The sequence below is a fragment of the Balaenoptera musculus genome, chromosome 7, assembly GCF_009873245.2.
Source record: "Balaenoptera musculus isolate JJ_BM4_2016_0621 chromosome 7, mBalMus1.pri.v3, whole genome shotgun sequence".
Classification (NCBI taxonomy): domain Eukaryota; kingdom Metazoa; phylum Chordata; class Mammalia; order Artiodactyla; family Balaenopteridae; genus Balaenoptera; species Balaenoptera musculus.
In genome coordinates this window covers 113,200,872-113,220,574 of record NC_045791.1, presented here as the reverse complement: position 1 = coordinate 113,220,574, position 19,703 = coordinate 113,200,872, and the positions used below count along the sequence as shown (strand labels likewise).

The 19,703-nt window shown below is 49.7% G+C and overlaps 1 protein-coding gene across 3 annotated transcripts in view; it reads left to right on the top strand.

The window, feature by feature from the left end:
* Positions 1-19,435, top strand: part of THAP4 (THAP domain containing 4) — a 41,998-nt gene extending 22,563 nt beyond the window's left edge. For all 3 annotated transcript variants that reach the window (XM_036857383.1, XM_036857385.1, XM_036857386.1), the window contains 4 exons: positions 4,301-4,460; positions 5,843-5,952; positions 6,761-6,864; positions 19,146-19,435. In XM_036857383.1, the coding sequence (XP_036713278.1) occupies positions 4,301-4,460; positions 5,843-5,952; positions 6,761-6,864; positions 19,146-19,265 (494 nt within the window). In that variant the 3' untranslated portion in view covers positions 19,266-19,435. The remainder of the gene's footprint in view (positions 1-4,300; positions 4,461-5,842; positions 5,953-6,760; positions 6,865-19,145) is intronic.
* Positions 19,436-19,703: the final 268 nt, after the last annotated feature.

The following is a 19,703-nucleotide window of genomic DNA, read 5'->3' as shown; positions in this document are numbered from 1 at the left end:
TAAGGTAAGTCTTCATGAGTCTTTCAGAGGAACTTGAAGGAGTATTCTTTAGTTTTAAGCTACAAAGTTCAGTGTATGTCAGAACCACCTCATTAATTATATTGTATAGGCTTTCTATTTCATTATTTGAATATTATTCACTTGGACATAGAGAGACATGAATGGAGATTTCCTTTAGTTTCTTTCTATCAACATCTGAGCGTCTTCAGTAATTTCTGCTTTATAAACATTGCTGCCGGCATTTGGTGCATGAGTATTCACACATAATCTCCATGGTGACCTGTGCCCTTCGCATTCTGAGAAGCTGTTCCTTGTCTGCTTGAATGCGTCTTGGCTTGAACTTCATTTTACCTGATTTTAGGGTCATGACGCCTGATTTCCTGCTGCTTGCCTTTGTATCTCTTGTTTACAGCAAGTGTTGAGGATCTTGCTTTGTGATTCATTCTGAAGAGCTTTTTCTTTCAACATGTGACTTCAGGTGTGTTTGGTGTTAGTTCTTAGTGCTTTATAGTGTGCCTGCTGTGTTTTGTTTTTAAAGTAAATCTTTCCCGCATGGTCTGTTCTTGGTTGGGCAGCCTCGGGGCCACGGACTCTCCATGAGGGACCGGCCGGCCTGCCCTGCCCCCCGGGCTCCCACTCCTCCCGCGGTCTCTGTGTGCGGCTGGGGCACCCCCCACCCATGCCCTGTGCTCACCTCTGCTGTCCCGTGGAACGTGTTCAGGACTTACTGCAACTCCTCTGCCACCATCTCCCATCGCCTTTTGGGGAAGTCTGTCTTCTAGGAACACCCTCAGGGAGAACTCACAGGACAGCATTCCCTGAGTGTCGAAAACTGGCCTTTCCAGTGCTGTCAACAGGAATGTGGCGTGAGTTCCTACCTAATTTTAAATTTTCTACTAAACGTATTAAAAAGGTAAAGAGAAACAAGTGAAGTTAACTTTAGTAAATTATTTAACTCAATATTATATAAAACATTATTATTTCAACGTGTAACCACCAATACTTGAAAATTGCTGATTTACGTGAAGTTCCTTTTTTTGGACTGAGTTTTTGAAATTCAGTGTGTGTCTTACACTTAGAGCGTGTCTCAGCGGACCAGCCACCTTTCACAGGCTCAGTGTTGGATGGCCCGGCCTGTACCTGGACGGCAGGCAGGGCTCTGGTGGCCTCAGGATCCTCGGATCCGCGTTCCCTCCCCGCGTCCCTGGGGAGCCTGCCACCCGTGTTGCTGTGCTGAATGCTGCTCTGCTTTCTCTGTGGACCTGCCCTTCTGGCATTTCCTACAAATCGGATCGTGCACCGAGTAGCCTTCAGCGTCCGCCTTCTCTCGCTCAGCGTGCATTTTCAAGGTCGTCCACGTTTTCAAGGTCGTCCTCATCTAGAGCTTCCCTCCTTTTTTAAAAAAAAATTTATTAGATTTATTTATTTTTGTTTGCGTTGGGTCTTCTTTGCTGCGCGCGGGCTTTCTCTAGTTGTGGCGAGCGGGGGCTGCTCTTGGTTACAGCGCACAGGCTTCTCATTGCGGTGGCTTCTCTCCTTGCGGAGCACGGGCTCTAGGTGCACGGGCTTCAGTAGTTGTGGCACGCGGGCTCAGTAGTTGTGGCACGCGGGCTCAGTAGTTGTGGCTCGTGGGCTCAGTAGTTGTGGCTTGTGGGCTCTAGAGCGCAGACTCAGTAGTTGTGGCACACGGGCTTAGTTGCTCTGCGGCATGTGGGATCCTCCCGGACCAGGGCTCGAACCCGTGTCCCCTGCATTAGCAGGCAGATTCTTAACCACTGTGCCACCAGGGAAGCCCAGAGCTTCCCTCCTTTTTGTGTCCAAGTTGCACTCTGTGTCTGCGTGTTCTGTTGATTCCCTCGACGTTGGAGGACATTTGGGGTGTCCCAGATGAGCCTCGTGTTCAGGTCTCGGGTGGGCGTGTTTCCGTCTCTCTCGGGTGCTCCGAGGGCAGGATTGCCGCCCGGTCGTGGCTTCCTACCCTTCGTGCCGCCTCCCTCGCGGCCGCGGGGGCCACCCTCCTCTACCACCAGCTGCTTCCTGCAGCCAGAGGCCTCGACCCTTCTGCTCAGACCTCCAGGCTCTGCTCAGAGTCAAGGCCGGAGCCCTTCCAGGGGCTCACAAGGCTCTCCCAGCCGGCCCTCCCCAGCCACGCTGGCTGCCTGTTCCTGCCCAGCAAGGCCAGCCCGCCTTGTGTCTGCGGGAACTTGTGTCTGCAGCTTGTCCGCCCCCCCGGGCAGCCGCCGGCTCCAGTCCCCAGCGCGGGCTCTGCTCCCCGCCCACCAGGGGCCAAACTTGCCCCGCTTAGTAAGATCGCAGAAGGTCCCCACAGCCCCCAGGTCCCTTTCTGGCTCATCACCTAGTGTCCGGGAGGTTCCGCCCCTTCTACTTCTCCTTGTGTCCAGCCGGCTCCCCTCGCCGGGACGAGTGTCTGTCTCCCGTCCGCTGGCTGCTGGGCCCCTCTCCCTGGACGATCGTGTGGCACGTCGCACGGGTGAATGAATGAGCCATGCGTCCCCGAGAGTCAGCAGCAGCAGGGTCTGCTGGAGCCCAGACTGATGATTCGGAAGCTCTGTTCTTTGCTTCCATCAAAGATTGTAACTAGAAGCCTGATGTAAATTTCTTTTGCTGTCTAATTATGAAGGTTTGATGAGTCAAGGCTCCGGTGTTGCCATCCTCGCTTTCTAACTTTCCACGGGCAGTTTGAAAAGGAAGTACCGGAAGAGATAGCCAGGTTGGAGAAGAAGGGGAGTTTCACCCTGCCCCACCCCCCGAAGCCTGCCCGTTTTTTGCCTTGTGAGGCTCAGAAGTCACAGGTGTGAGTCCCTGTTCCCCACCCTCTGGTTTGCGCCGCATGCCCAGGCCTGGCCGGGAGCTCGGCCCTCCTCTGTGGTCCCCAGTTGTTCTTAGATGCTGTCTGTCGCTTCTCCACCACCAGAGCCCTTCGAGCTCCTTTTCCCCTGGGTGTCATTCTCCCAGACTGCTTTCAATCTAGTCGAAGGTTGTGTGATTTTAGAGGCCGAGATGCTTCCGGAACTCCCGTCCCCTTGGTGTGTGTGACTGGGGAGCAGGTTCCTTTGCTCTGGCATTTTGGAGCTTGTTGATAGAACCCAGAAATCAGTAGTGTGGCCTTGGGAATTCCCTGGTGGTCCAGTGGTTAGGACTCCGCACTTCCACTGCCAGGGCCCCGGGTTCGACTCCTGGTAGGGAAACTAAGATCCCGCAAGCCCCATGGTGCGGCCAAGAAAAAAAAGTAGTGTAGCCTCCCACGCGGCTCAGCTGACACCGGCCTCTCTCCTCTTCTGCTTTTGCTTAGTATTGCTTGCACTGTTTGCCTGAAAGCACTTGGGTTTGAGGCGTGACAGGGTGTGGGAAGCAGGCGTACTGGGAGGAGCACTTTGGCTGCATCTGGGACTCAGACCACCTGTCCCTGTGCCCCCGGTGGGCCAGGTGCGGGCGCCAGCCCCGCCTCCCGTGGTCTCAGGGCGAGTCCACCGTACACGGCGGGCGTGAGAATCGCGTGAGCCCGTTTCTGAAAAGCTGCTCAGCAGCACGTGGTCCTTAGTCAGCCTCCATCCCCTGACTGCTGGCCGGTAGGACTGGGGCGTGGGGCTGGGCTTGCTGCCTGGGAGCCCCTGGCAGTGGGAGCGGCCACCTGACCCTCGCCCGCGGTCCTGTCGCTGGGGCCTTGCCACCTGGCTCCCCCCCATTCAAGGCCTTGCTGTCGTCCTTCACTCTTCAGTGACGGTGGGTCCTTCTGAGGGTCCTTTCCGTCTGGGTAATGGTCTAAAGGAGGCCCACCGGGAGCCGCTGGGGCAGACCCTCGGCTTCTCCCGGGAAGCTGAGTCCACAGTCGCGTCTCGCCCGCACCGTGCGCTCTCACGTCTTGCTGGCCCCGAAGCCCCCCGCTCCGCTCCCCGCATCTTCCTTCTGCCCTTCACCTCCATCGCCAGGCCGCCGTGCCAGGGCACGCTCACCCGGCGTGGGGCCTGGCGTTGCCGCTTTCCCAGCCCTCCTCGGAGGCCCCGGGGCCTCTGGGCTCTCCTTGCCCTCCAGGCCCTCTCCTTCTCTTCTCTGTGTCGGGCTGCTGCAGGGCTCCAAAGCTGCGTCTGGCAAGATGACGTTTGCTAATTGCTTGGCCTTTTTCTCCCCCTCTTGACAGGTGGCTGGTGGTGTGTTCAGGGCCCCGCAGGGTGAGCTGCAGTGACTGGGGCCTGCCCCAGTACGGAGTGTGAGTATCCGCACAAAGCTCGCCGGGAACCGCTGGCGGCAGCCGCTGACGCCCTCTCCCTTCCATCCTCAGAGCCCCCCAGAATGAACCCCGTGGTGGAGCCGCTGTCCTGGATGCTGGGCACCTGGCTGTCCGACCCGCCGGGAGCCGGGACCTTCCCGACCCTGCAGCCCTTCCACTACCTGGAGGAGGTGCACATCTCGCACGTGGGCCAGCCCATGCTGAACTTCTCGTGAGTCCGCCCGCCGCGCTGCTCTCTGAGATGAGACAGGTGAACGCCAGGTGGGAAGGTACAGAGGGCACCTGGTGGTCTGTTTCCGAAAGGTGCCCTCTTCCTGCCCTGCACCGGCACCTGAGACACACACTGGATGGAAATGGTACCTTCTTGTGTCTTAGACAACGTGAAGGTGACCACAGAATCTCAGGCTCGGTAATCCAAACGTGGAGATAAGTGCGTGTGCTCAATTAAATCCTTCATCTCCTGCGGTATTCCTGTGTGGAAATCAGTCACCCCAAGATTACTGAAAATAGGGGGCCCGGCTTTCATTTAGTCCTACCCCTGAGCCAGCCGAGGGCTCAGAGAAGCTGGTGTATCGTGGCTCTCAGATTCGTAGCGTGCAGCAAAGCTTTTCCCTGCCACTCCTGAGGAAGCGGGTCGCAGGGCAGGGCGGCTAGGTGGGGGCACCCCGGGGCGTGGGGTGGTGGGGAGGTGGCGGAGGATACCTTGTCTCATACCTTTTTGCATTATTCTTGACTGAATGGGTGAAGGGAAAGAATATCCTGCACATAAACAAAAGGTGGAAATTCTGGATAATGCAGAATAACCCCTAATAGAAAGCAGTCTTTTTAAACTATGAGCTGTAACCCATTAGAGACATTTATGACTAGCATTAATTAATTTTCTTTTAATGCTGGTCACTCAGTTTTGTGACTAACATTAAAGAAAAATGAAATAGAATACAAAATACGTATTTTGGTCAATGTCGTGGTCTACGTGTATGTAGTAGAAGTATTTCTCAGTGAGGGGTTGTGGTCGCAAGAGGGCGTGTAAGCCGTAGCCACACCACCAGCCTGTCAGAAGCTCATCCGCAGCGGCCGTAGATTCCCCCACGTCGTGCTGGTGAGACTGTAAGCGTTGGTGTTGAAGTTGTGAGTCGGTGCTCTCGGGTCGAGGGGCAGCTCTTACCACCACCGTGAACTTGCAGCAGTGGCCGGGTGATAAGACGCTGACTCATCGCCCGCTCTGTTCTCCTACCCTATGAATTAACTGGGCTCCTAAGCAAGATAATAGCTCAGAAGAGGGAAGGCCTGGCATTGGCTGGGACTTTACTGTGTGGGTGGAGGGCTTAGGCCGAGAAGTGTGTGCGGTGCTGGGGCTGAAAAGGCCTTGGTGGGAGGATGGGGAGGGAGGAGAGACGGGGGAGCGGGGGTGCCCGCACCTGTCGTCTCCCGTGTCTCTGCACGGCGCCCTTTACACGTGTCTGTGTTTCCACGCAGTGCTTCACGTTCAGTGGGTGGGACGCTTGCCAAGTGAGGAGGGGGCGGGCCACAGTCTGGCATGTGCTCTGGTGGGCACCTGGTACCTGGGCTTCACCTGTCGCATTACCCGTCCAGGTTCAACGCCTTCCACCCGGACACCCACAAGCCCATGCACAGGGAGTGTGGCTTCATCCGCCTGGAGCCCGACACCAACAAGGTGGCCTTCGTCAGCGCCCAGAACACAGGTACTCCCCTTGCCGGCCTGCCTGCCACCCACGTGCCCTGCGTGCTGCCAGCAGGTGGGGTGGCATCTGCCCCCCGATTTCTATGTCACCGCAGACGTGGCCCCGTGGGTGCCTTTCAGGGTGGACAGTGTCGGGCCTTTGGACGGCTCAGGGGGAGCTGGAGAGCGGGGGGCCGGCAGGCGGGGGGCTGCGGGAGTGGCTCTGTGGGAACAGGCCGGCTTCACCTCCGGCCCTCTGCGCTCACATCTGTGCTGTCGCTCAGCTTCCCGTGCAGGTGGGGCTCGGGGGGTACCTAGACCAGGGAGCAAAAGTTATGTCTGGAAGTTTGCTTTGCCCCCAGGGGGAATTCATCCTAAAATAGTTAACCAGGTTCATGAATTCGAAATTACTCAACACCCACCTACGTGACCCTTCACCTTGCTCACCGGCTCAAGTGAGCGCTCACTTCCAGGAAGCAGGTGGACAGTCAGGGCCAGCCGAGCTGCCCAGGGTATTGGCAGCCTGGAGATCGGTGGGCAGCCAGAGGGGCGTCCATTCCCCTGGCCTCGTGTCCCTCCTGTCAGATCGCTGGGGGGAGTGGGAGGGCCAGGGTCAGGGCGACCCCCAGAGATCACCTGCCCTGGCTGCAGGAGGAGTTGTGTCTTTTCCCTCTTGCTACCTGGGGGGTCATCGCAGGTGACTGGGCAGTTATTGCCTCAATGGCCGTGACGTTCAGATTGGTTGAGCCCTTGATTGCAAAGGAGGGTGGTCAGCGCAGGGCAGCCGGGAGCCCCGGGCAGGCTGCGTGGACTGACGGTGTCCCTTGCAGGCATCGTGGAGGTGGAGGAGGGCGAGGTGAACGGGCAGGAGCTGTGCATCGCGTCCCACTCCATTGCCAGGATCTCCTTCGCCAAGGAGCCCCACGTGGAGCAGGTGAGCCCGGGTGGGACCGCGCGGCACCCCTGCCTTTGCACTCCATCCTGGAGGCCTGGCTGTCTCCTGTCACCTGGTTCTTTCTCGTGCTCACGCAGGCCGTGATGTGATTGTCTATCCCTGCTCGTGCGCGGTTGGCTGTCCTCAGGTTTGTTGAACAATTATGTCCCCACCAGCATTGCATGGGGGGGACCTTGTTCCCTACTCCTTGACCAGTGCGGTGTGTTTTCAGGATTTCTGATTTTTTTAATCTGATAAATAAAAGGTGGTATCTCATTGGTGTTTTAAATTTAACTTATGAGTGAGGGGGCATTCTTCGTGCTCACTGGTTGTTTGTATTTCTTGTTCCGATACTTGATGTTCAGAGTCATTGCCTGTTTTTCTGCGAGGTGTCATTTTCTTGTTGATTTCTGGGAGATTTTTTATGTTCTGTGGATATCAATCTGTCGTCTGCTGTATCTGTGACAACACCCCCATCCGGTGACTTAGGTTAGCCTGATTGACGATGTCTTCTACCCACAGGCTGTACATCTTTCTCTAGTTGCCTCTCGGGGTCTTTTCCTAAATGCCGTATGAATTTGGGCTCTTGCTCAGGAAGATGTCTTCTGCTCCAAAAGGATAAAATTATTCTTCCATTTTCTTGTGCTGTCACAGCTTTCCTTTTTTACGCGTAGACCGTTAGTCTCTCTTACTTTTATTTTCACGTGATGGGCGCCAGAGACCCCGCAGGTAGCCGCGCACAGCAGCACGGGGGTGCGCTGCAGGGATTTCGGATCTTGTTCGGTGTATTTCAGTAGATACCAAAGTTGGTTTCTTTATGGCGTCAACCACAGAGGCCTTGGACACTCCATGGTGAAGTCTTAAGTGCTTTGTGGTTCTCGTTGCCACTCTGTAGCCCTGCCCTGCAGCAGCGCACACCCTGTCCCGGGCTGGGCCTTGAACTTAGGCCGTCCTGGTGGCTACCGAGTGGCGTTGCAGTGAGGTGTTAATTACCTTTTCCCAGTGATGAGTGATGTGGCTCAGCCTTTCAACATGCTTATGTGCCGTTGTATTGTTTGTTTCATGACGTGAGCGTTCAAATCCTTTGTCCTTTTTCTCCAGCAGCTTGTTTGCCTTATCTTGGAGCTGTAAGAGTTTGTTACGTATTCTGGACACAAGTCCTTTATCAGGTAGTCGTGTTGATAAGACTGTGCTCTCAACTTAAAACTTACCATTTCATTGCTTTAACAAAATGTTTTACTTTTGATGAAGTTCTGTTATCAGTTTTTTCTCTTACAGTTTGTGCTTTTTGTGCCCTGTCTTAACATTTTTTGCCTAACACACACTTTCACCTGCATTTTCTTCAAGAATTTTTACAGTGTCTCCTTTTACTTTAAGGTTTATTATTTGGGAATTTATATTTTTGTATGGTGTGAAGTAGGGGTCAAGATGCTTTCATTTTTTCCTAGATAGATATCCAGTTGTGCCAGCACTATTTTCTTTATTTTTATTTTACTTTATTTTTTTACAATTTTATTTATTTTTGGCTGCGTTGGGTCTTTGTTGCTGCTCATGGGCTTTCTCTAGTTGTGGCAAGCGGGGGCTACTCTTCGTTGCAGTACGCAGACTTCTCCCTGTGGTGGCTTCTCTTGTTGTGGAGCACGGGCTCTAGGCGCACAGGCTTTAATAGTTGCGGCACGTGGGCTCAGTAGTTGTGGCTTGCGGGCTCTAGAGCGCAGGCTCAGTAATTGTGGCACACGGGCTTAGTTGCTTCACGGCACGTGATCTTCCTGGACCAGGGACCGAATCCGTGTCCCCTGCATTGGCAGGCGGATTCCTATCCACTGTGCCACCAGTGAAGTCGCCCAGCACCATTTTTTAAAAAGAAAATTATCCTTAATTTGTTGAAGTATGTAGGTGGCTTTATTGGAAATCAACTCATTATATTTATGTGGCTCTTTTCCTGGACTCTGTTCTATCCCATTGATCTCTAAGCTGTCTTTACAGCAGTACCACGCTGTCTTGATTGCGATAGCTTTGTATTAATCCTTGAAATCGGGTAATATAAGTTACCCAATTTTTTTCTTTTTCTTTTTCCAAAATTGGCTATCCAGGATCTTTCTCATTTCCATATGAATTTCAGAATCAGCTTGTGAATTTCTAGAAAAAATTTTACTGGGATTGCTTGAGTTTCTAGATGAACGTGGGGAACTGCCATCTTCAGCAAACTTAGTCTTGTGATCAGTATCAGGTAAATGTCTACATTTATTTAGGTTTTTTCCACCCTAAATTGTTTTGCAGTTTTCAATGTACAAGCCGTACACATATTTTGTTAAATTTTTCCTAATTTCATGGTTTTAGATGCTATTATAAGTGATTTTTTAAATTTTTCCAATTATTTGTTTGTAGTATATGGAAATAAAATTGATATTTGTAGATTGATCTTATATAACCTTCTTAAATTCACTTATTTATTTTAGTAGTTTTTTAACAGATTCCTTAGGATTTTCTGCATAGACAATCATATCATTTGCTATTATTAGACAGTACCTTTTCCATTCTGATTCCTTTTATTTCTTTTCCTGCATTAACTGCACTGGATAGGACCACCAGTATAGTATTCAGTAAAAGTAGTGGGAATAGACGTTGGTACCTTGTTCTCTGTCTTAGGAGCAGGTGTTCAGTCTTTCACCACTGGGTGTGATGTTAGCTTGCTAGTTTTTTTTTATTGAAGTATAATTGATTTACAATATTGTGTTAGTTTCTGGTGTACAGCAAAGTGGTTCGGTTATGCATATATATGTGTATATTCTTTTTTTAATTCTTTTCAGTTATAGTTTATTGTAATATATTGAATATAGGTCCCTGTGCTATACAGTAAATCCTTGTTGTTTATTATATATGGTTGTATGGCTAGTTTTAAAAAATCATAAATGGGTATTAAGTTCTGACAGATGCTCATGATGAATTACAGTAATAGGTTTTCTGATGTTGAGCCAACCATGCATTCTTCAGATAAACCCCTTTTGATTGTGATGATCTGTCATTTTTTATATTACCGGATTTATGTATTACTGAAATATGTAAATTGGAAAATTTTTGTGTCATATTATTTATTTTATTCTAATCATTCCAGGTTTAATTTCTTCCTCTTTGTTTTGTTTTTTGTTTGTTCGTTTGTTTGGTTTGTGGGGGGGTGCTTCTTAAAGGAAAAATTTGGATCATTGATATTTAACCCTTTTTAAAAATAAATTTCTTTCTTTCTTTCTTTCTTTTTGGCTGCGTTGGGTCTTCGTTGCTGCGCGCAGGCTTTCTCTAGTTGCGGCGAGCAGGGGCTACTCTTCGTTGCGGTGCGCGGGCTTCTCATTGTGGTGGCTTCTCTTGTTGCGGAGCACGGGCTCTAGGCGCATGGGCTTCAGTAGTTGTGGCGCAAGGGCTCAGTAGTTGTGGCTCTCAGACTCCAGAGCGCAGGCTCAGTAATTGTGGCACACGGGCTTAGTTGCTCTGTGGCATGTGGGATCTTCCCGGACCAGGGATCGAACCCGTGTCCCCTGCATTGGCAGGCGATTCTTAACCACTGTACCACCAGGGAAGTCCTTAACCCATTTTTATTATTTTTATCCTCACTCAAAATATTTTATTTCTCCAATGATTTTGTTTCCTTGAACAGGATTATTTAGAAGAATGTTACTTATTTTCCAACTATTGGAGGACTTTCTTGCTATGATTTCTAATTCAGTTCTATAAAACCCAGAGAACGTGGTCTGTTTGAAAGTTATTCTATGCCCCGTATATGATCTAACTTGGTGAATATTTCATATGCACTCAGAATGAATAAGTATTTGACAATTGTTGGCTGTAGTGGACTGAAAATGCCAGTTAGGTCAAACTGATTGATAATGTCATCAGATTTTCTGTATACTAGAGGATTTGGGGGTGGGGGGGTTCTTCGTTGTATCTAATTACTGAGAGGTATTAAAATCTCCAGTTATGACTGAAGATATTTCAGTTCTTTTCTTTGGTTCCATCTTTGCTTCATAATTTTGAAGCTCTGTAATTTAGATGCATACAGATGATATATGTATTATATTTATGAAATGTCCTTTATAGCTTGTAATACTATACCTGGAAATCTGCTTTGTCTGATACTAATGTAACCGCACCTGCTTTCTTATGCTTATCATTTATACAGTGTATCTTTTTTCCTACCCTTTTCACATTCAAATTGTGTCTTTATACTTACAGTACATTTCTTATAGAGTCTTGCTTTTTTTCTCTAGTCGGAAAATTCTGTATTTTAATTGGAGTATTTAGTTCATTTATGTTTAACATAAGTATTTGTATGGGTGGTTGTACATCCACCATCTTGATTTGTCTGCTTCTTTCTTGGCTTTGTTCCTCTTTTGTTCCTTCAGTATGTTTTCTTGGGTTAACTAAGTATTTTTAGCATTCTGTTTTATTTCTTCTATTAGCTTAACTGTATCTTTTTTTTTAATAGTTAACTTAAGGCTAACAATATGCATGCTAAATTTATCAAAGTCTGTTTATAATCAGTGATACACTGTTACATTTCCCACTTCACGTGTGTGTTAATCTTACAGCTGTGTAGAATTACATTTATCCTCCTTTTGTGCTGTTGTCATCATACCTTTTACATATAAAAAGTATCCACATACATTATAAACCTTCACACTAGGATTTTTGCTTTAAATAATCGGTTGACTTTCAAAGAAATTACAGTGGGGGGGGGGCAGGGGAGTAATCTCTTATAGTTACCCACTTAGTTTCTCTTTGTGTTGCTCTTTTCTCCTTCTGTAGAGTTTCCTGTGGTATCATTTCCCTTCATTCTAAACCTGCATTAGTGGCATTTCTTGTAGTATAGGTCTGGCAATATTTCTTTTGAGTTTATTTCACCCCCAACTTTTTTTTCTTCTTCAGTATTTTTTATTGTGGAAAAATAGATACGTAAAACTTAATTATCTTAACCATTTTTAAGGTTACACTTAAATATATTCACATTGTTAATCATCTCCAGAACACATTCACCTTGCAAAACTGAAACTCGGGCCCACTAAACAGTAGCTCCCTGTCCTCTCCTCCCCTGACCCCCTGGCGGCCACTTCTCTACTTTCCATCTCTCTGATTTTGACCTCTTAGGTACCTCACATCAGTGGAATCATACAGTTATTTTTCTTTTTGCATCTGGCTTATTTCACTGAGCACAGTGTCCTCAAGGTTCATCCATGTTGTAGCCTGGGTCAGAATTTCCCTCCTTTTTAAGGCTCAGTAGTATTCCAGTGTATGGATGGACCACATTTGCTTTTCCATTCATCCATCAATGGATAACTGAGTTGCTTCCACCTTTTAGCTATTGTGAATGAAGCTGCTGTGAACATGGGTGTACAGATATCTCTTCAAGACCTGCTTTCAGTTCTTTGGGGTGTATCCCCAGAAGGGGAATTGCTGGGTCACGTGGTTCATTTTATTTTTAATCTTTTGAGGACCCGCCACTTTACCTGCACCGTTTTACATTCCCATCAACAGTGCACAATCACTTTACCTGCACCATTTTACATTCCCATCAACAGTGCACAGGGGTTCCAATTTATCTGCATTCTCATCATTTGCTGTTTTCTGGTTTTTTGATATCACTCATCCTAATGGGTGAGAGGTGGTATCTCATTGTAGTTTTGATTTGCATTTCCCTAAATGATAGCGATATTGAGCAACTTTTCATGTGCTTCTTGGCCATTTGTATATCGTTTTTGTAAAAATGTCTATTCAAATCCTTTGCCCATTTTTGAATTGGGTTGTTTGTTTTTTGTTTTTGCTGTTGTTGAATTTTAGGAGTTCTCTGTTATTCTGTTTATGAATCCCTTATCAGATATATGATCGGCAAATATTTCTCTTATTTTGTGGGTTGTATTTTTTCTCTGTAAATAGTATCTTTTGATGCACAAAAGTTTTTAATTTTCATGAATTACAGTTTGTCTGCTTTTTCTTCATTGGCTATAAATTGGTATCCAGGAAAGCATTGCCAAATCCGATGTCATTACACTTTCCCTATGTTTTCTTCTAAGAGTTTTTATAGTTTTAGCTCTTACCTTCAAGGCTGTGATTCGTTTTGAGGGGTTTTTTTGTTCACTCGTTTTTTGTATTAATGTTAGGTAAGGGTACGGTTTCATTCTTCGGCGAGGGGATATCCAGTTTTCCCAGCACCATTTATTGAAAAGGCTGTCCTTTCCTCATTGAATGGTCTTGGCAACCTGGTTGAAAATCAGTTGATAGCATATGCAAGGATTTATTTCTGGGCTCTCAAAACTGTTCCATTGGTCTATATGTCTGTTTTTATGCCAGTGTCACGCTGTTTTGGTCACTGTCATTCTGTAGTAAGTTTTGAAATCTGTTGAGAGTCCCTTGAGATTCCATATGAATTTTAGGATGGATTTTTCTATTTCTACAAAACATATCATTGGCATTTTGATTTGAATTTTGTTAATTCTGTAGGTCTCTTTGGGTAGTATTTGTTTCTTAATGATATTAAGTCTTCCAATCCATGAACATGGGATGTGTTTCCATTTATTTATGTCTTCTTTAATTTCTTTCTGGAATGTTTTGTATTGGGTTGGCCAAAATGTTCGTTCATTTTTTTCCTTAAGAGGGCTCTACTAGCACTTAGTTGTCTTTAACTTCATTCAAAACAATTTTGTTAGATTGTGCGTGACAGCTGTCATACCAGCGTGCATTTATAAAAAGACTTATTGGGACTTCCCTGGTGGCACAGTGGTTAAGAATCCGCCTGCCAATGCAGGGTACATGGGTTCGAGCCCTGACCTGGGAAGATCCCACATACTGTGGAGCAACTAAGCCTGTGCACCACACTACTGAGCCTGCCCTCTAGAGCCCGCGAGCCACAACTACTGAGCCTGCGTGCCACAACTACTGAAGCCTGCGTGCCTAGAGCCCGTGCTCTGCAACAAGAGAAGCCACCGCAATGAGAAGCCCGCACACCGCAACGAAGAGTAGCCCCCGCTCGCCACAACTAGAGGAAAGCCCGAGCGCAGCAACAAAGACCCAACGCAGCCAAATAAATAAATAAGTAAATACTTATCAAAATTGGTGAATTTTTGTATAGCCATTTTAATATCGAAGATGGAAGAAAAAAGCAACATTTTGAGCATATTATGCTTTATTATTTCAAGAAAGGTAAAAATGCAACCGAAATGCAAAAAAAGGATTTGTGCCATATATGGAGAAGGTGCTGTGACTGATCAAACGTGTCAAAAGTGGTTTGCAAAGTTTCACGCTGGAGATTTCTCGCTGGACAATGCTCCACGGTCGGGTAGACCAGTTGAAGTTGATGGTGATCAAATCGAGACATTAATTAGGAACAATCAGCATTATACCACGCGGGAGATAGCCGACATACTCAAAATATCCAAATCAAGCGCTGACAATCATTTGCACCAGCTTGGTTATGTTCATCACTTTGATGTTTGGGTTCCACGTAAGTTAAGCAAAAAAAAACCTTCTTGACCGTGTTTCCACGTGCGATTCTCTACTTAAATGTAATGAAAGTGTTCCGTTTTTAAAACAAATTGTGACAGGTGATGAAAAGTGGATACTGTACAATAATGTGGAAGGGAAGAGATCGTGGGGCAAGGGAAATAAACGACCACCAACCACACCAAAGTCCGGTCTGAAGGTGATGTTGTGTATATGGTGGTACTGGAAGGGAGTCCTGTATTATGAGCTCCTTCTGGAAAACCAGACGATTCATTCCAACAAGTACTACTGCCAATTAGACCAACTGAAAGCAGCACTCAACAAAAAGTGTCCAGAATTAGTCAACAGAAAATGCATAATCTTCCATCAGGATTATGCAAGACGGCATGTTTCTTTGATGTCCAGGCAAAAACTGTTACATCTTGGCTGGGAAGTTCTGATTGATCCATCGTATTCACCAGACATTGTACCTTCGGATTTCCATTTATTTAGGTCTTCACAAAATTCTCTTAATGGAAAAAATTTCAATTCCCTTGAAGACTGTAAAAGGCACCTGGAACAGTTCTTTGCTCAAAAAGGTAAAAAGTTTTGGGAAGGTGAGATTATGAAGGTGCCTGAAAAATGGCAGAAGGTAGTGGAACAAAAGGGTGAAAACGTCGTTCAATAAAGTTCTTGGTAAAAATGAAAAATGTGTCTTTTATTTTTACTTAAACACCGAAGGCACTTTTTGGCCAGCCCAGTATATGTGAAATTTAAAAAAAAGAAAGAAAACTCACAGAAACAGAGTAGAATGCTGGTTACGGGGGCTCAGGTGGGGGAAATGGGCAGGTGTTGCTCAGTGGGTGTGAACGTCCAGGTGTAAGATGGACAGCGCGGCACTAGAGTTGACAGGGCTCTGTTGTATTAGTGAAATTTGCTAAGAGGAAAAAGACATAACTGTGAGGTGATGGATGTATTAACTGACCTTATTGCGGTAAACATTTCGCCATATACACATGTATCAAATCATCATGTTTCAACTTAAACCTATACTGTGTTACATGTCAGTTATATCTCAATAAAGCAGGGGGCAAAGGAGGGGAAAGGAGCCGGTATTGGCAGCAAGCAGCCTGCATCTGTTCTAATTCTTTTTTTTTTTAGTTGGAGTAGAGTTGCTGTACCATGTTGTGTTAGCTTCTGCTGTACAGTGAAGTGAGTCAGCGGTACATATACATACATCCCCTCCCTCTTGCAAGTCAGTGAGAGAAACGCGAGGCCTGCACTGTCTGTAATTCTCCAAGTGTCCTGATGTCCTTGTTTATCAAACTCAGCCCCTTTCTTCGTGACTCAGCCCCCTCCTTGATGCCTCAAGTGTTGTACGGGGTGGCTTCTCGGTATTTTATTTTAGGACCTAAAACAAAGTCAAATCCATCTTACTCTCTCCTGGCCTTTCCTTCTCCACCTTTTCCCTACTGGAAAAGACATAACAGGAACAAGAAAAAAAAAACAGTTTGAGAAATCATTAAAACATCAAGAAGTTCTCACATCAAGCTTCTCTCTGCAGTAATATTTCTCTTTGGTCTGTGCAGTCGAGGAAAAGTGAGCACACTTGGCTAAAGTAAGAACTCGTGTTGTTGTCAAGATGGCCTCTGTCTCTGTGTTCAGAGGCTCCTTGGCCTCCTAACCTGCCTCTGCCGTCGGAGTTGGGCCCCAGCTGTGCGGGCTTCTCTCCAGAATGCGGCCCCCGCAGCTTCTGCTTACCCAGTGGCCCCGACAGGCTCCGCTTTGACGGTTTAAAGGCAAACAGTTGCTTCCAACCCCACCTTGTTTAAACCTGTTTAAACGAGGGTCAGTCTGCAGCTCAGGTGGATTCTCATCCTGAGGGTAGACGTGGCGTGACCTCGGGATCACTGCCAGCAGAGGCCGTGGGCACCCCGAGAGGTCTGGTTCTGAGCCTGAGCGATGCCATCTACGACCTGCCTCAACTTTAAGTTCTTCCAAATAACTTTCATTTGAAGAGGAAAATAGCACAAGAAATTTCATCCAAGAGGCCGCCAAGGCCAGAGGAACCTAACGGGTGGTTCCCGGGCACGGGGGCACGCTGCAGGAGCCGTGTCGTCGCTGAGGGCACCACGCTGGACACAGCCCCGCGCGTGTGCTGCGGCGGCCGGGCAGCCCTCACACAGCCTCTCGCTGGGACCTGGGGAGGTCGTGGGGGACCAGCGTCTCCGCCGTGGGGTCTCCCCCGTGACCGTCTCCCGCCTTCTGCTGCCCTGCGTCTTGCCGCCCGGTGGCTGTTACCGGATGTTCACGGACTTCGGCACGAAGAAGCAGAGCCGAAGGCCGAGGGAGAGGCGGCCCTCGGTTCAGCACGCGGTGAAATGGGCTGCGTCCTCGCGGCGTGGCCAGCAGCCGGCGCGGCAGCGCGGAGGCGGCACGGGGGGTGCAGGGCCGCACCGGAAGCCAGGTCGTCCGTCCTCAGGTGCGGCTTTTCGGGGGTGACCGCAGCCTCGGCCCGTCGGGCGGGCTCCGCGTGAGAGATACGCAGTGTCTCCCCTGTAACGTGGAAAGGCTCACGGGGCGCGGGGGGCCCGCCATCGGGTCCCCGGGGAGGCATTCCCCTTGCCCCCGCCCGCGCTGCCCCGGCACGTGTGGCACCGGGCGTCCGTCGTGAGGGCGAGAGCCCGTGTCCCGCGTCGGTGGTGGGGCATCCGGGGAGCAGGCCCCCCGCGGGCCGCGGGCTCTGAGGCCAGGCGGCCGCTGTCCTGCGGAAGCTGAGCACGTGGCCCGTGGCGCGGGCAACGCGGGCTTTGTTTCTCTCCGCTGCACTTCTGCTTCCTCTGCACAGTGGTCTCAAGGGTAAGAGCCTTGACTTTGTTTTTCAATTAAATTCCAGAACAAAGGCTGTGGAGTTGAAGAAGCGAGCCCAGTGTGAGAATGTTGGCCCGCCACCCGTCTGCTTTCTGTTTGTCCGCCTCGTCTGGGGCTGTGCCCGCCCCCCCGTCCCCCCCCGTCCTGCCCGTCCCCCCCCCCCCCCCGCCACCCCCCCGTCCTGCCCGCCCCGCCCCCCCCGTCCTGCCCTCTGCAGCCCCCCCCCCCCTCGTCCTCAGCGGTTACCGTGGCGAGGACAGCACGTTGACCTTTGACACCTGTGGACGGTGGCAAGGACCTTAGGACAGGGCCGCTCGGACCACCATGCGGGGTGGTCCCTGGGGCTCAGGGTGGCAATTCTGAGGCACCAGGTCTGGGGCGGAGCCTGAGACTCTGCATTTCCAGCAGCCGCCCAGGTGGGGCTGGTGCCTGGAGCCCACCGAGTAGCGGGGACGTAGGACACTGACTCTGTGTCCTCCTCCCGCCTCTGCGTCTGCCGTCCCGTGTTGTAGCTACGCATGCACACGAGACCCCACGAGGCTGGATACGTGACAGCTCACCCTCACTTCCAGCCTCGGGTTCCGCACGGTTTTCCACGCGTTCACCCCTCCTGCTGCTCTTCCTTCGTTCCTGCATCTCTGCTTCCACCCTTTTCCTTAAAACCTGAAGAACTTCCTCTAGTGTTTTGTGTAAAGAAGGGGGGGAAGTCCTGCTGGCGGTGAATTCTCTGTGAATTTTTTGTCTAAAAATGTCTTTATTTTGCCTTCACTTTTGAAAGGTATTTTCACTGCAGCCAGAATGCCAGGGGGACAGCTATTTTCATTGCTTTGAAGATGTCCTTCCACTGTCTTCTAGTTTCCATCCCTTCTGTTGAATTTCTTGAATTCTAGACATCGCGCGTGAAAACCGTGGGTGACTTGAGGCCTTGTTTGATGTTGTCTCCCACCAAAGGGCAGTTCTTGCGCTTCTGCTGGTTTGTCCAGGAAGGGCAGATCCTGTCCACAGAGACAGCACTACTTTGAAACTGGACTTCCCAGTCTGTTTCTGGGGAACTCTTACTCCTGGGGTGCGGCCCTGAGGGGGTCCTGACCGACAGCCGGGCGGTTTTCTGCGGCCCCTCCTTCTAGACGCCTCCTTCTAGCGGTTCCAGGGGGTGGCCTGTGCCGTGCAGCCCCGTGGGTCGGGCGCACCCACCCGGCTCACCAGCCTCTGGGTGGCCTCTGAGAGGGGACGGCTGCTCTGAGCTGGGTCTCTCCCCTGCACGCCCTTCCCCCTGAGGCCTTGGCCTTGCAGCCTGGCTGCTTTAAACAGGCTCTGGAATCTGGCTTTCCTCTCTTCTCTGCCCGACAGTCGCTGGGGCCTGGCCAGCACGGGTTCTGGCGCTCGTGGGCCCCCACCCCTGCCAGTTCTGGCGCCAGGTAGCCACCCCTGGAGGCGGCTTCCACAGTCGTCGGGCTTTCACCCTCTGCTCACAGACATTCCAGGCAAACCCGTTTTCTCATCGGGGGCTCGGATGCTGCAGATCTGTGTTCCTGTTAGAAGCAGCTGCCGTAATTGGCCCTGATGAATCGGGGGTTCCAAAAGTGCTGGTACCGAGTCTTCTGAGAACACATCTGACATCAGTTCCAGCTGTGTGGAGAGGGGCGCGCTGGACAGTCGGCCCCTAGTCAGACGGCGAGACTGACGCCCGTGCTCACCTCGGTCTTTTGGGAACAGCTGAGCGGCAGGGAGAGGGCGCGGGCCAGGGCTCAGGACGCCCGTCACGGCTGCCGGCCGAGTGTCTGGCACCCCCTGGCGGGGACACTGCCTGGCTCACAAGCCCCTGACCACTGAGGTGAAACGTTGCAGCTGCCGCGGGAGCGTGTGGCCTGTGGTGGCACCTCAGCGGTTGTTGAATCTTTGGAAGGTAAAATTAAGGTGTTTTGTATTTGTTTTGTTCTGCTCAGATTACCCGAAAATTCAGGCTGAATTCCGAAGGCAAACTTGAACAGACGGTCTCCATGGCAACCACTACGCAGCCCCTGACTCAGCATCTGCACGTCACCTACAAGAAGGTGACCCCATGACCCCAGGTAGAGCTGAGTCCCGGCGGGGCCGGCCTGTGTGGTGACACTTCGGCTTCTCAGCAGACGCCGCAGCAGGTGTGGGTGTGGCCACAGGTCACCATGGGTTCAAGGGTGTTGCCACGTGTTCCTGTAATGGCACAGAAAAACCAAATAAAAGGCCTTTATTTTTATGGCTGAGCATTTTGAATATTATCACTTGCGTAGACTACGTTTCTTTCATCTGCTGGTGACTATTTGTTTTCAGAGTCATTTCCCTAAAAAATTGAAAAGGGGTGACTCTCCTTTCCTTTGTGCAATTTTGACAAGATCTGAAAATATTAATAAATCTACAGTAGTCAGTAACAAGGTGAAGACAAAGGTAGGACAAAAAGGATTGCAGTTAATTTTCCTTTATTTTTAAAGAGCTGAGAGTATAAGGACCTCATTTCCATATGGACG